The 17,359-nt window shown below is 45.9% G+C and overlaps 1 protein-coding gene across 21 annotated transcripts in view; it reads right to left on the bottom strand.

Moving 5' to 3' along the window:
* The window catches only part of EPS8 (EGFR pathway substrate 8, signaling adaptor), a 611,221-nt gene that overhangs the window by 223,638 nt on the left and 370,224 nt on the right, over window positions 1–17,359 (bottom strand). For all 21 annotated transcript variants that reach the window (XM_063929435.1, XM_063929440.1, XM_063929438.1 and 18 more), the window contains one exon: window positions 16,564–16,652. In XM_063929435.1, the coding sequence (XP_063785505.1) occupies window positions 16,564–16,652 (89 nt within the window). The remainder of the gene's footprint in view (window positions 1–16,563; window positions 16,653–17,359) is intronic.

Raw genomic sequence — 17,359 nt, 5'->3', positions numbered from 1 at the left:
GTACACACTGTAAGACGCTCTCCGTCTCTTCTCTACGGGGTTATCTGATTACTGTGTAGTTACTGTCATGTCTGCATTACTGCCAGTGCACTGCGTTCTCCTATATACTACCTCATACACCCGGGGCGTACACACTGTAAGACGCTCTCCGTCTCTTCTCTACGGGGTTATCTGATTACTGTGTAGTTACTGTCATGTCTGCATTACTGCCAGTGCACTGCGTTCTCCTATTTACTACCTCATACACCCGGGGCGTACACACTGTAAGACGCTCTCCGTCTCTTCTCTACGGGGTTATCTGATTACTGTGTAGTTACTGTCATGTCTGCATTACTGCCAGTGCACTGCGTTCTCCTATATACTACCTCATACACCCGGGGCGTACACACTGTAAGACGCTCTCCGTCTCTTCTCTATGGGGTTATCTGATTACTGTGTAGTTACTGTCATGTCTGCATTACTGCCAGTGCACTGCGTTCTCCTATATACTACCTCATACACCCGGGGCGTACACACTGTAAGACGCTCTCCGTCTCTTCTCTACGGGGTTATCCGATTACTGTGTAGTTACTGTCATGTCTGCATTACTGCCAGTGCACTGCGCTCTCCTATTTACTACCTCATACACCCGGGACGTACACACTGTAAGACGCTCTCAGTCTCTTCTCTACGGGGTTATCTGATTACTGTGTAGTTACTGTCATGTCTGCATTACTGCCAGTGCACTGCGTTCTCCTATTTACTACCTCATACACCCGGGACGTACACACTGTAAGACGCTCTCAGTCTCTTCTCTACGGGGTTATCTGATTACTGTGTAGTTACTGTCATGTCTGCATTACTGCCAGTGCACTGCGTTCTCCTATTTACTACCTCATACACCCGGGGCGTACACACTGTAAGACGCTCTCCGTCTCTTCTCTACGGGGTTATCTGATTACTGTGTAGTTACTGTCATGTCTGCATTACCGCCAGTGCACTGCGTTCTCCTATTTACTACCTCATACACCCGGGGCGTACACGCTGTAAGACGCTCTCCGTCTCTTCTCTACGGGGTTATCTGATTACTGTGTAGTTACTGTCATGTCTGCATTACTGCCACTGCACTGCGTTCTCCTATTTACTACCTCATACACCCGGGGTGTACACACTGTAAGACGCTCTCCGTCTCTTCTCTACGGGTTTATCTGATTACTGTGTAGTTACTGTCATGTCTGCATTACTGCCAGTGCACTGCGTTCTCCTATTTACTACCTCATACACCCGGGGCGTACACACTGTAAGACGCTCTCCGTCTCTTCTCTACGGGTTTATCTGATTACTGTGTAGTTACTGTCATGTCTGCATTACTGCCAGTGCACTGCGTTCTCCTATTTACTACCTCATACACCCGGGGCGTACACACTGTAAGACGCTCTCCGTCTCTTCTCTAAGGAGTTATCTGATTACTGTGTAGTTACTGTCATGTCTGCATTACTGCCAGTGCACTGCGTTCTCCTATTTACTACCTCATACACCCGGGGCGTACACGCTGTAAGACGCTCTCCGTCTCTTCTCTATGGGGTTATCTGATTACTGTGTAGTTACTGTCATGTCTGCATTACTGCCAGTGCACTGCGTTCTCCTATTTACTACCTCATACACCCGGGGCGTACACGCTGTAAGACGCTCTCCATCTCTTCTCTACGGGTTTATCTGATTACTGTGTAGTTACTGTCATGTCTGCATTACTGCCAGTGCACTGCGTTCTCCTATTTACTACCTCATACACCCGGGGCGTACACACTGTAAGACGCTCTCCGTCTCTTCTCTACGGGGTTATCGGATTACTGTGTAGTTACTGTCATGTCTGCATTACTGCCAGTGCACTGCATTCTCCTATTTACTACCTCATACACCCGGGGCGTACACACTGTAAGACGCTCTCCGTCTCTTCTCTACGGGGTTATCGGATTACTGTGTAGTTACTGTCATGTCTGCATTACTGCCAGTGCACTGCATTCTCCTATTTACTACCTCATACACACGGGGCGTACACACTGTAAGACGCTCTCCGTCTCTTCTCTACGGGGTTATCTGATTACTGTGTAGTTACTGTCATCTCTGCATTACTGCCAGTGCACTGCGTTCTCCTATTTACTACCTCATACACCCGGGGCGTACACACTGTAAGACGCTCTCCGTCTCTTCTCTATGGGGTTATCTGATTACTGTGTAGTTACTGTCATGTCTGCATTACTGCCAGTGCACTGCATTCTCCTATTTACTACCTCATACACCCGGGGCGTACACACTGTAAGACGCTCTCCGTCTCTTCTCTATGGGGTTATCTGATTACTGTGTAGTTACTGTCATGTCTGCATTACTGCCAGTGCACTGCGTTCTCCTATTTACTACCTCATACACCCGGGGCGTACACACTGTAAGACGCTCTCCGTCTCTTCTCTACGGGGTTATCTGATTACTGTGTAGTTACTGTCATGTCTGCATTACTGCCAGTGCACTGCGTTCTCCTATTTACTACCTCATACACCCGGGGCGTACACACTGTAAGACGCTCTCCGTCTCTTCTCTACGGGGTTATCTGATTACTGTGTAGTTACTGTCATGTCTGCATTACTGCCAGTGCACTGCGTTCTCCTATTTACTACCTCATACACCCGGGGCGTACACACTGTAAGACGCTCTCCGTCTCTTCTCTACGGGGTTATCTGATTACTGTGTAGTTACTGTCATGTCTGCATTACTGCCAGTGCACTGCGTTCTCCTATATACTACCTCATACACCCGGGACGTACACACTGTAAGACGCTCTCCGTCTCTTCTCTACGGGGTTATCTGATTACTGTGTAGTTACTGTCATGTCTGCATTACTGCCAGTGCACTGCATTCTCCTATTTACTACCTCATACACACGGGGCGTACACACTGTAAGACGCTCTCCGTCTCTTCTCTACGGGGTTATCTGATTACTGTGTAGTTACTGTCATGTCTGCATTACTGCCAGTGCACTGCGTTCTCCTATTTACTACCTCATACACCCGGGGCGTACACACTGTAAGACGCTCTCCATCTCTTCTCTACGGGGTTATCTGATTACTGTGTAGTTACTGTCATGTCTGCATTACTGCCAGTGCACTGCGTTCTCCTATTTACTACCTCATACACCCGGGGCGTACACATTGTAAGACGCTCTCCGTCTCTTCTCTACGGGGTTATCTGATTACTGTGTAGTTACTGTCATGTCTGCATTACTGCCAGTGCACTGCGTTCTCCTATTTACTACCTCATACACCCGGGGCGTACACACTGTAAGACGCTCTCCGTCTCTTCTCTACAGGGTTATCGGATTACTGTGTAGTTACTGTCATGTCTGCATTACTGCCAGTGCACTGCGTTCTCCTATTTACTACCTCATACACCCGGGGCGTACACACTGTAAGACGCTCTCCGTCTCTTCTCTATGGGGTTATCTGATTACTGTGTAGTTACTGTCATGTCTGCATTACTGCCAGTGCACTGCGTTCTCCTATTTACTACCTCATACACCCGGGGCGTACACACTGTAAGACGCTCTCCGTCTCTTCTCTACGGGGTTATCTGATTACTGTGTAGTTACTGTCATGTCTGCATTACTGCCAGTGCACTGCGTTCTCCTATTTACTACCTCATACACCCGGGGCGTACACACTGTAAGACGCTCTCCGTCTCTTCTCTACGGGGTTATCTGATTACTGTGTAGTTACTGTCATGTCTGCATTACTGCCAGTGCACTGCGTTCTCCTATTTACTACCTCATACACCCGGGGCGTACACACTGTAAGACGCTCTCCGTCTCTTCTCTACGGGGTTATCTGATTACTGTGTAGTTACTGTCATGTCTGCATTACTGCCAGTGCACTGCGTTCTCCTATTTACTACCTCATACACCCGGGGCGTACACACTGTAAGACGCTCTCCGTCTCTTCTCTACGGGGTTATCTGATTACTGTGTAGTTACTGTCATGTCTGCATTACTGCCAGTGCACTGCGTTCTCCTATTTACTACCTCATACACCCGGGGCGTACACGCTGTAAGACGCTCTCCGTCTCTTCTCTACGGGGTTATCTGATTACTGTGTAGTTACTGTCATGTCTGCATTACTGCCAGTGCACTGCGTTCTCCTATTTACTACCTCATACACCCGGGGCGTACACACTGTAAGACGCTCTCCGTCTCTTCTCTACGGGGTTATCTGATTACTGTGTAGTTACTGTCATGTCTGCATTACTGCCAGTGCACTGCGTTCTCCTATTTACTACCTCATACACCCGGGGCGTACACGCTGTAAGACGCTCTCAGTCTCTTCTCTACACGGGGTTATCTGATTACTGTGTAGTTACTGTCATGTCTGCATTACTGCCAGTGCACTGCGTTCTCCTATTTACTACCTCATACACCCGGGGCGTACACACTGTAAGACGCTCTCCGTCTCTTCTCTACGGGGTTATCTGATTACTGTGTAGTTACTGTCATGTCTGCATTACTGCCAGTGCACTGCGTTCTCCTATTTACTACCTCATACACACAGGGCGTACACGCTGTAACGCTCTCCGTCTCTTCTCTACGGGTTTATCTGATTACTGTGTAGTTACTGTCACGTCTGCATTACTGCCAGTGCACTGCGTTCTCCTATTTACTACCTCATACACCCGGGGCGTACACACTGTAAGACGCTCTCCGTCTCTTCTCTACGGGGTTATCTGATTACTGTGTAGTTACTGTCATGTCTGCATTACTGCCAGTGCACTGCGTTCTCCTATTTACTACCTCATACACCCGGGGCGTACACACTGTAAGACGCTCTCCGTCTCTTCTCTACGGGGTTATCTGATTACTGTGTAGTTACTGTCATGTCTGCATTACTGCCAGTGCACTGCGTTCTCCTATTTACTACCTCATACACCCGGGGCGTACACGCTGTAAGACGCTCTCCGTCTCTTCTCTACGGGTTTATCTGATTACTGTGTAGTTACTGTCATGTCTGCATTACTGCCAGTGCACTGCGTTCTCCTATTTACTACCTCATACACCCGGGGCGTACACACTGTAAGACGCTCTCCGTCTCTTCTCTACGGGGTTATCTGATTACTGTGTAGTTACTGTCATGTCTGCATTACTGCCAGTGCACTGCGTTCTCCTATTTACTACCTCATACACCGGGGGCGTACACGCTGTAAGACGCTCTCCGTCTCTTCTCTACGGGGTTATCTGATTACTGTGTAGTTACTGTCATGTCTGCATTACTGCCAGTGCACTGCGTTCTCCTATTTACTACCTCATACACCCGGGGCGTACACACTGTAAGACGCTCTCCGTCTCTTCTCTACGGGGTTATCTGATTACTGTGTAGTTACGGTCATGTCTGCATTACTGCCAGTGCACTGCGTTCTCCTATTTACTACCTCATACACCCGGGGCGTACACGCTGTAAGACGCTCTCCGTCTCTTCTCTACGGGGTTATCTGATTACTGTGTAGTTACGGTCATGTCTGCATTACTGCCAGTGCACTGCGTTCTCCTATTTACTACCTCATACACCCGGGGCGTACACGCTGTAAGACGCTCTCCGTCTCTTCTCTACGGGGTTATCTGATTACTGTGTAGTTACTGTCATGTCTGCATTACTGCCAGTGCACTGCGTTCTCCTATTTACTACCTCATACACCCGGGGCGTACACACAGGGCGATTTTGCCTATTTTCTAAGCAATCTTTCTAGATTGCTTAGAAATTAAGCACGGAACGCTCCATGTGTACACCCCATAGTCTCGTGCGTTGCTATCGCCCACTCAGATCTTTAGTACATGCAGTCAAGATGTGGTTAGATCACATAGAATGCGCATGAGAACACTGGTCAACACAGATCGTTGTGTGTATGCCCCATTAGAACTCGCTCCCCTCCTCTTCCTCCTCTTTTACCCCTTTCCCCAGATCAAACCATATTGCCACGCTCTCCCAGGGGGTTATTTATCAAAGCTTGGAGAGATAAAGTACCAACCAATCAGCTCCCAGCTGCCATTTTTCTAACACAGCCTGTAACATGGCAGTTAGCGGCTGATTTATTTTGATTTAACCATCTGTGCTGCAGCCTGTATATCACTAAAACCTGCACTGGTGGTGTGCCTTGAGGACCTTGGTTGGGAATGCCTGACGTAGATCCTCAAAGCCCTCACATCATCCAGGGACTTTAAGGTAGCCGAGGTGTCAGTAAGCATCGGAACCACAATAGGTTGGTTGATATGAAACGCAGACAACACCTTAGGAAGAAATTGCTACCCTCATGAAAAACCAAATAGGGGCTTTTGTAAGACAACGCCCCCAGTTCGGACACACGCCTTGCGGAGGCCAAGGCCAACAGTGTAACAGTCTTCCACGTAAGAAACTTAACATCAACCTCCTGTAAAGGTTCAAACCAGTCCGATTGCAGAAACCGCAACACCACGTTAAGATCCCAAGGTGCCCTGGGAGGCATAAAGGGGTGGTTGGATGTGCAGAACCCCCTTCAAGAACATCTGAATCTCAGGGAGGAAGCCAATTGTTTCTGGAAGAAAATGGATAAGGCCGAAATCTGGACTTTCGAGGAGCCCAAACGTAGGCCCACATCCACACCTGACTGTAGAAAAAGGAGAAAACTTCCCAGTTGAAATTCCACTGCAGGAAATTTCCTGTTTTCACACCAAGAGACATATTTTTTCCAAAAACGGTGGTAATGTTTAGACGTTACCCCTTTACTAGCTTGGATCAGGGTTGGAATAACCTTGTTCGGAATGCCTTTCCAGGCTAAAATCTGACGTTCAACTTCCATGCCGTCAAACATAGCCACGGTACGTCTTGATAGACAAACGGCTCATGTTGCAGAAGATACTCTCGCAGAGGTAGAGATCACGGGTCCTCCAGGAGCAACTCCAGTAGATACGCGTACCAGGCCCTTTTTGGCCAATCTGGAGCTATGAAAATCGCTTGAACCTTTTCCCTTTTTATTCTTTTGAGAATTATTGGGATCAGTGGAAGAGGTGGGAACACGTAAACCATCTGGTAAACCTATGGAGACACCAGAACATCCACCACCACTGCATGTGGGTCCCTCGACCTGGAACAATAGCGCTTTAGCCTCTTGTTGAGACGAGAGGCCATCATGTCTATCTGTGGAATTCACCACCGACTTGTCAAGGACTCGAACACCTGAGGGTGAAGGCCCCACTCTCCTGGATGGAGGTCGTGTCTGCTGAGGAAGTCCGCTTCCCAGTTGTCTATTGCTGGAACGAAGATTGCCGACAGCGCCACCACGTGTCTTTCTGCCCAGAGAAGAAATTTTGTTACCTCTGACATTGCAAGCTCTGCTCTTCGTTCCGCCCTGTCAGTTTATGTACGTTATGGCCGTCACATTGTCCGACTGAACCCGAGTGGCTTGATCTTGAAGAAGGTACGATGCCTGTAGAAGGGCGTTGTATATGGCCCTTAATTCCAGAATGTTGATCAGTAGAATGGCTTCCTGACTTGACCATTTTCCTTGGAATCGTTCCCCTTGGGTGACTGCTCCCCAACTTCTAAGGCTTGCGACCGTTGAATTCAATTTTGAATCCCGAACCGTCGACCCTCGGTCAGGTGAGAAGTCTGGAGCCACCATAGAAGAGAAATCCTGGCTTTTGGCAACAGACGTATCCTCTTATGCAAGTGAACATGTAATCCGGACCATTTGTCCAACAGATCCAGCTGGAATAGCCTGGCATTAAACCTTCCATACTGCAGAGCCTCGTAAGAGGCTACCATCTTCCCCAGAAGGCGAATGCACCGATATCCGGGTTGGTTTTAGGACATCCTGCACCATTGTCTGGATTACCAATGCCTTTTCTAAGGGAAGAAGCACCCTTTGTTCCTCCGTATCCAGGATCATTCCTAGGAACGGAAGCCTCCGTGTTGGTTCCAGGTGGGATTTTGGTAGGTTCAGAATCCACCCGTGATCCTGGAGAAGTCTGGTTGAGAGGGCAATGCTGTCCAACAACCTCTCCCTGGAAGGCGCTTTTATAAGCAGGTAGTCCAGGTATGGTATGATGTTTACTCCCTGTTTGCGGAGGAGAAACATCATCTCTGCCATCACCTTGGTGAAAACCCTCAGTGCTGTGGAGAGGCCAAATGGCAGGGCCTGAAACTGGTAGCGACAGTCCTGCAGGGCAAACCTTAGATACGTCTGATGAGGCAGCCAAATCGGAACGTGAAGGTACGCATTCTTGATGTCGAGAAACACCAGGAATTCCCCCTCTTCCAGACCTGAGATCACAGCTTGAATTTGAACACCCGTAAGTACGGGTTCAGTGACTTGAGGTTTAAAATGGACCATACCAAACCGTCCGGTTTCAGAACTACAAACAGGTTGGAATAGTAACCCTTGTTTTGTAGGTGTAGTGGAACTGGAACAATGACTTGAGTCTGTACCAGTTTTTGAATCACTGCCTGTAAAGTCACACTTGCTTCTGCACTTGCGTGCGTTGAGCAAACCAATTTCTTTAAGGCCTCGACCATAAAGTTAGCAGAATCCTGAATATGCTGCAGGAGTAAAATAATCTCCCCCCTGGGTAAGAAATCTGAGCTGGACACTGAGGCGTCCACAATCGTCGGGTTTTTGGATTACTTCCTATCCTCCGCAGGAAGGGGAAAGGAAGAAATCGGCCTTTTAGGGATCTGAAACTTTTTGTCAGCGTTCACCCACATCTCTTCAAACAGGGCATTTAATTCCTTTGAAGCGGGGAAAGTAGCTGAAGCTGGTAATCTGGAGTTGAAGAATCTGGGAGGTGGGAGTTCCTGAAATTCCAGTCTGTATCCTTGTGCGATAAGCTCTTTGACCCAGGGATCTTGACATGATGTCACCCATATGTGACTGAAATTACGTAACCGGGCTCCCAACTGCCTGTCTTCCAGGCAGTGCGGACCACCGTCATGCTGAAGGCTTTGAGGAAGCAGATCCGGAGGTCTGTTCCTGAGAACCTGCAGCAGCGAGTTTCCTGGGTTTACTTTTACCGCCTCGGAAGGTTGTAGAAGAACCCTTAAATTTTCCTTTAAATTTTGCAGTCCGAAAGGACTGCAGAGTTGGAGAAGAGTAGGTTTTCCAAGCTGGGGTTGCTGCGGAAGGAAGGTATGTAGACTTACCCGCCGTAGCTTTGGATATCCACGTATCCAGTTCATCTCCAAAAAGAGCCTCACCCGTGAATGGTAGGCTTTCCACGCCTTTCCTGGAATCCTCATCCGTAGTCCACTGGCGCAGCCACAACCCCCTGCGTGCTGACACTGCCATGGCAGTGGTGCGTGCGTTGAGCAAACCAATTTCTTTAAGGCCTCGACCATAAAGTTAGCAGAATCCTGAATATGCTGCAGGAGTAAAATAATCTCCCCCCTGGGTAAGGAATCTAAGCTGGACACTGAGGCGTCCACAATCGTCGGGTTTTTGGATTACTTCCTATCCTCCGCAGGAAAGGGAAAGGAAGAAATCAGCATTTTAGGGATCTGAAACTTTTTGTCAGCGTTCACCCACATCTCTTCAAACAGGGCATTTCATTCCTTTAGAGCGGGGAAAGTAGCTGAGGATTTCTTTTTAGTGTTAAAATAAGATTCCTCTTCTACATGTTCAGCCTTGTCAGGAATATGTAGGACAGATCTGATAGCCTCAATGAGGGCCTGCATAGCCTGTGACAGGACAGCATCCCCCCACTCACATCTACTTCACCCTCCTCTGGATCCGACGTGTCAGAATCAGTATCACCATGCATGATATGGGCCAGAGTACGCATTTGTGGGCAAATGGCGAGAGTATGGGGCGCAGGCATGAGAGCTGAATCCCGATTTATCAGGTCATCCATAGACTGTCGTATGAATTTTGTCTCATTCCAGTATGAGACAGCTTAGTAGAAATATATGAAATCATCCCTTTAATGGAGGCCAACCATGGGGGTTCAGCCCCACTGGACTGGGAGTGAACACTATCCTGAGTACAGGGCAGTGAGTCCCCAGGGGATGAGAGACATTCCACTGTACAAGACACACAGTCCCTGGACATGATTGTAAAGGGACACCTACACACACATACACACACACACACACACACACACACACACACACTATTGAAGACTCAGTATATGTAGGCAGGGTCCTCAGAGAGACACAGAAATCAGAGCCAGCCAACCTAGCTGGGTCGCACAGAAATAAGCACCTTAGTAGTGGTTATAATCTTAAACTTGCTCCCCCCTCTTTACTAAGACCCCCTGGTACCACTGAGGAGACTTGGCGTCCTTGTGGAGGAGCTGCACATCCCTGGGAATGCTGCCTGTATGAGCCGCTCTGAGTGAAGCCCCGCCCCCTGTAATGGCGCGGCTTCCCACATTTTTTATACTGGCCCTGAGGTAAAAAAATGTCTAAGCAAGAGTTAAAACCTCTGTTAGTACGTTGTGGCCAGTTTGGGCATCAGTGGAGGCTCAGCGCGCCCCTCACAGTGGGACACACCGTCAGCGTGTGTCTGTCTGAGCCCCCTGGAGCGCAGCCTGCAATCAGAGCTACGCTCCAGCCCTTGTGCCGCCATTCCCGCTGGTGCCCCGCTAACCGGGACGCTGGCATTGTACTCACCACTCTTCTGGCTCTGTGAGGGGGTGGCGGCGTGCTGCGGGAGGGTACGCTGCGCCGTGATGTGGCTCGCGAATGGCTCCCTCTGGAGCTCAGTGTCCTGTCAGCAGAGAAACGGGATCATTAACTCTTTAGGAAGTTGGGCCGTTCTCCCCCCTAAGTCCCACGAAGCAGACAGGCTGGTGCCCAAACAGCCCTGACTGAAAATAACAAATAGAAAAATAAAATGTAGAAAACTCTGCAAGAGCTCTCCTAGCTGTGACCGCCTCCTCCGGGCACATTTTCCAAACTGAGTCTGGTAGGAGGGGCATAGAGGGAGGAGCCAGTCCACACTATTGATTTCTTAAAGTGCCTCTGGCTCCTAGTGGACCAGTCTATAACCCATGGTACTAATGTGGACCCCAGTATCCTCTAGGACATAAGAGAAAGCGGAATAAACTCTCCTTAAAGACGAGGCACAAGAGAAGGTGGAGCCAGCGATGCTTATTACCACTTACAATCCTCTAGTAGAGTCGGTCACCACCATATGAAACAAACTGGCTGTGGCCTAGTGTGGCCAGAGACCGGGCCCACATGGCCAAGATGGACGCCGTGGCACTGAGGGGGTTAACTCTCATACTTCTGTATCTTTTCTGAATGGAGCAAAAACAGGAATTGGTGGGGATAGAAAATTGGCGCACTGGGTAAATCCCAAAAGGGAACAATTGAATAATTATAAAGACCGGTATCGTGTACTTAGTGTTGAGTAGCAGATTATAGTTCTGGAATGAACGATTACATTTGAATATTGGATATTGAATTGAGCCGGTGGTGCTCCCAGGAGTTGTGAAATGTAATTATAAAGACGAAGAGAAGGAAAGACAACTCTCTATGTTGGGGCTCTTTTAATCAAAATTAAAACGTAACTTTTATTAGTCACAGTCCCAGACGAAGCTGTCCCAGCGAAACGTGCACGTCGGACATCGCACGTGGCCACCGATCATCGCCCACGGCGTTCATACTGAGACACGGAGCTCATGCTTTCCCGATGCATTACACCGGACACCAGCTTAAGATAACTTATGCCGGACAAGGCTATAGTAAGAGACTTAACTCTAACATTTACATTGATAGTGTCTCAGTAGATTATAATTACCTGATTAAGGACTGAATATTAGGTGGCCCAGTGACATGGTGCTATATGCAATACATTTTAAATAGATGTGATTATATATGAATTGAATGTAATTTTTAGATGCAGTTACATAATAACATTGGGAAACAGATGTGTAAAAAAGATATTTAAGGTAATGAATCCCTGCGCAAATAAGTGAAGGCAGCCTTGTAAAGCAGAAATCAGGAAAAAGTGACTCTTCAAAACACTTTGGAGAGATACAGAAAAACGTGAAAGTCTGATCCTGCTCAATTGGGCGCCACCTATTATTGTGCTACCATCACACAAGAAAAACAAATGGAAATCTACATTCCTTATAGTTGCTCCATAAATCTTTCCATCCACATCGAGTTATTGCATATCATCCACTCCACATGTGGGAAGAAAACATAAAGCTTTCATGTGCAGTACAATAGGTCTAATTACAATATGCACAAATAAGACAACATAAATCACTCTAATGTTCCATAGTGGTGTCCCTGGGGGACTGAACAATTACCAGATACGATGGAGAACTGATGGTAAGCAGTTCTCAAAAACAGTTCTTATTATTTGTCCGAAGGAGGTCCACCCGGATAGGCAAACTCCGGAAGATAATCGATCTGGCCTCCGCTCAACACCTCCAGGACAGCTCTCGAAACCTGGGCTCTCTGACACAGTTAACCAACGCGTTTCAACCCTTACAATTTGGGTCTTTCTCAAGGTAATGTATCAGAGCATGGTTCCTACAGTCCTTATATATATGGTTTGTCCAATCACAGAGTCCCGCCGATGACGTCCATTTCCCGCCCTTTTCCCGGGCTTCCACTCCTTGCCAGGAAGTACATCACATCCGCCTCAGATAACCCTATTGGGCAGCCCGGCCCTGATGTGCCTCCTATAGGAAACACGTCATCCGAAGCGGCCGCTGGTCCTGACCGGAAGTCGCCCGGCAGCGCCGTCATCACGTACTTCCGCTCTGTACAGCGTTCTGGTGGAAGTGTCCTGTAGTTCACATAGACAGCCTGGCGGAAATGGTCAATCAGTAAATGTAAACAAAAAACTCTCTTCACTAAAGTCCACATTTAGTACTTTGATAAAAACCTAATATAAAAATGAAAACATGAATAGTAAAGCGGAACATTAATATAAAGATAGCAGCATTAAATAAACAAACCGTTAAATACATGAGCTAAAAATGTCTATTCATAAGAACCATTTAAGTTCAAAGTCACTATTCAAACCGTGCGGTTGTAGTGTATTGCATTCGTAGATCAATTGCATCTCACTCTTTGCCAGACGGGAAGCAATATCCCGCTGGTGAAGATTACATTTCAAAAGTTTAATACCTGCAAATCTAATAATGTGTTTTGGGGAACTATTGTGCATCTTCTTAAAATGAGCCGATAGGGCATGCGTTTCTAATCCCCTTTTTATGTTATGACAATGTTCCCCAATTCTAACTTTAAGTGCTTGAGGAGTACGTCCTATATAAAAAAAAGTGACATGTGCATTCAATACAGTAAACAATATTACTTGTGTTGCATGTGATGAAATCCCTGACGTACACACTTTTATCATTAATCTGGATTTTCTCCATTTTTTTGGTACCATCACTTTTTATCTCACGGCAACCTATACATATCCCACATCGATGAAACCCTTTGGTAATGATTCTTGGTTTTCTTTTTGTAGGTGGAAGGTAACTATTTACTAAAGCATTTTTGAGGTTTGGAGCTTTTCGATAAATAAAAGTAGGGCGTTCTGGGATCTTATTCCCCGATATCGGCTCTTTTTTTAAAATATTCCAGTTTCTCTTAATGGATTTTTCTAAAATTTTGTGTTGAGAATTAAAACTAGTGACAAATGTCACTAGAATTAAAACTAGTGACAAATTAAAACTAGTGACAAAAACTGGCATTTTTATTTTGTTCGAAGGGCTTGTTAACTAAAAGGTCACTTCTATTCACCTCATTAGTCTTTTGCACTGCCAATTCAACAATGTCTTTTCTATAACCGCACTCTTCGAATTTTTTTTGAAGTTCACATGCTTGTTGTTTGTAGGTACTGATAATGTCAAATATTAACTTTAAACATAAGCTATATACTATTTACGGACTAAGTACGCTATTGGCGCACAGAGTACCGTAAGGGTACGCACTTAGCATAGCAGATGCTAGGCCGTGGGCGCGACGCACGAGTGACACGTACGCTCACAGACTCACGCTTAGTATCGAACACGCTAAAAGGCGTCCCGAGTACCGTAATGTCACTAGTTTTAATTCTCAACACAAAATTTTAGAAAAATCCATTAAGAGAAACTGGAATATTTAAAAAAAAGAGCCGATATTGGGGAATAAGATCCCAGAACGCCCTACTTTTATTTATCGAAAAGCTCCAAACCTCAAAAATGCTTTAGTAAATAGTTACCTTCCACCTACAAAAAGAGAACCAAGAATCATTACCAAAGGGTTTCATCGATGTGGGATATGTATAGGTTGCCGTGAGATAAAAAGTGATGGTACCAAAAAACTGGAGAAAATCCAGATTAATGATAAAAGTGTGTACGTCAGGGATTTCATCACATGCAACACAAGTAATATTGTTTACTGTATTGAATGCACATGTCACTTATTTTATATAGGACGTACTTCTCGAGCACTTAAAGTTAGAATTGGGGAACATTGTCGTAACATAAAAAGAGGATTAGAAACGCATGCCCTATCGGCTCATTTTAAGATGATGCACAATTGTTCCCCAAAACACATTATTAGATTTGCAGGTATTAAACTTTTGAAATGTAATCTTCGCCAGCGGGATATTGCTTCCCGTCTGGCAAAGAGTGCGATGCAATTGATCTACGAATGCAATACACTACAACCGCACGGTTTGAATAGTGACTTTGAACTTAAATGGTTCTTATGAATAGACATTTTTAGCTCATGTATTTATTTAACTGTTTGTTTATTTAATGCTGCTATCTTTATATTAATGCTCCGTTTTACTATTCATGTTTTCATTTTTATATTAGGTTTTTATCAAAGTACTAAATGTGGACTTTAGTGAAGAGAGTTTTTTGTTTACATTTACTGATTGACCATTCCCGCCAGGCTGTCTATGTGAACTACAGGACACTTCCGCCAGGACGCTGTACAGAGCGGAAGTACGTGATGGCGCCGCCGCCGGGCGACTTCCGGTCAGGACCAGCGGCCGCTTCGGATGACGTGCTTCCTGTAGGAGGCACATCAGGGCCGGGCTGCCCAATAGGGTTATCTGAGGCGGATGTGATGTACTTCCTGGCAAGGAGTGGAAGCCCGGGAAAAGGGCGGGAAACGGACGTCATCGGCGGGACTCTGTGATTGGACAAACCATATATATAAGGACTGTAGGAACCATGCTCTGATACATTACCTTGAGAAAGACCCAAATTGAAAGGGTTGAAACGCGTTGGTTAACTGTGTCAGAGAGCCCAGGTTTCCAGAGCTGTCCTGGAGGTGCTGAGCGGAGGCCAGATCGATTATCTTTCCGGAGTTTGCCTATCCGGGTGGACCTCCTTCGGACAAATAATAAGAACTGTTTTTGAGAACTGCTTACCATCAGTTCTCCATCGTATCTGGTAATTGTTCAGTCCCCCAGGGACACCACTATGGAACATTAGAGTGATTTATGTTGTCTTATTTGTGCATATTGTAATTAGACCTATTGTACTGCACATGAAAGCTTTATGTTTTCTTCCCACATGTGGAGTGGATGATATGCAATAACTCGATGTGAATGGAAAGATTTATGGAGCAACTATAAGGAATGTAGATTTCCATTTGATTTTCTTGTGTGATGGTAGCATAATAATAGGTGGCGCCCAATTGAGCAGGATCAGACTTTCACGTTTTTCAACATTGGGAAACTGTTCATGGGACATTCTCACATAGCAAATAATATGGTAGTGGTCCTAGCTCCAGGAAGGGGATAGGTGGCGATTAGACAAGCACTTTCCTGTAAAAGCCCTGCAGGTGGGTTATGCGTCTCTATGTAACGTGTCCGGTAGGTCTGGATGAAAAGAATTTGTTTGATTTCAAGAATTTCCTGTTCATTTCTTACAGACAAGGGAAAGGAGGTTATATTTACATCTGTGAAAGAGACAGTGGGGCATATGTAATAGGGTTCAGGTTTGCTGAAGGAGCGGGATACCGGCCAATCTCGTACATTATTTTAAAGCGGTCATCATTTACAAGCAAAGCCATTTTGTTTATATTATGTAAGTGTACATGACTGGGTAAAAACAACAGGGTAGAACATCCCCCTGTGCTATTGTGTGCTGGATGAGGATAGAAGGTCTGCGAGCCTGCGAGAGGGTTACCTTCTGTGACATGAAGGATTATTGAACTGCGGTAACCGCTCTATGAGGCACATCCTGGTAACATGGCTCTCTCTGTAAAACCATTTCAGCAATAAACATCTTTCCTTCAAGTCGACTGCGCAGTCGGTAGTGTCAGTATCAGGCGGTTACTGACTGTAAGAGGAATCCCCTATTGGCTCAGGTTCTGTGAGACCTAAAATCAATCTGTTATCACTTGGCGCAGGAAGCGAGGCGCATCTGGTCACAGTATCTATATAGTCAGGAGACCCAGGCAATGAGGTATCTCATTGTAAAGTGCAACAGAATAGGCTGGCGCTATGTAAGTAAACATCAATAATCTGCTCCCAGCAGGCTGTATATCAGGAGGAGATATTCACAGTACAGTATAAAAATATCCATTTCCTCTCACAAGTACTAAAACTTACCAGAAGGTTGAAGCCATGTTTAAATTTCTGGAAACAGTCTACGAACTCCTCCTGGGGAGGGGGCTGTGCGCGGAGAGTTAAAAGACCGTCTAGACATTAAGAAAAGGAAAATATTCTGTAGATAATGCACACTTACTATGTATAGATATACAGTAGTATATATAGATACATTATATATATATATATATATATATATATATATATATATACACACACACACACACACAATTCTCCTCCAGCCGGCACTCCGCAGTTACCTCCGCTATGCTGCGCCCGGTGCCCGTCCCGGCTAATGCATTTAGCCACGTACACTCCACTGTCTGGCGGCACTCCCTGGGCTGAAATAAATTCTCCACAACGTGTATTACATCAACTTTTATATCCTGAAGACAAAGTAAAACTTTGAAACGTTGATGTAATACACATTGTGGAGAATTTATTTCAGCCCAGGGAGTGCCGCCAGACAGTGGAGTATATATATATATATATATATATATATATATATATATATATATATATATATATATATATATAGTATTTGTATTCGGCACTCATGAAATAAACATCACAGTCAGCTTGCCCGGTGCCCTCTAAATCAACTTTGCAGGTTGAAGATATAAGCACAACGAAGCTGCACTCCAGGACTTCATTCAAATAAACGGGTCCAGTCTCACGATTTTGATGTGCAACATTTTGGTTTTAATCACAAACCTTCGTCAGGCATAGGAAGGTTTGTGATTAAAACCGAAACGTTGCATATCAAAATCGGGAGACTGGACCCGTTTATTTGAATTAA

Source organism: Pseudophryne corroboree, chromosome 6, assembly GCF_028390025.1.
Source record: "Pseudophryne corroboree isolate aPseCor3 chromosome 6, aPseCor3.hap2, whole genome shotgun sequence".
Lineage (NCBI taxonomy): Eukaryota > Metazoa > Chordata > Amphibia > Anura > Myobatrachidae > Pseudophryne > Pseudophryne corroboree.
This window is presented reverse-complemented; position numbering and strand designations above follow the sequence as displayed.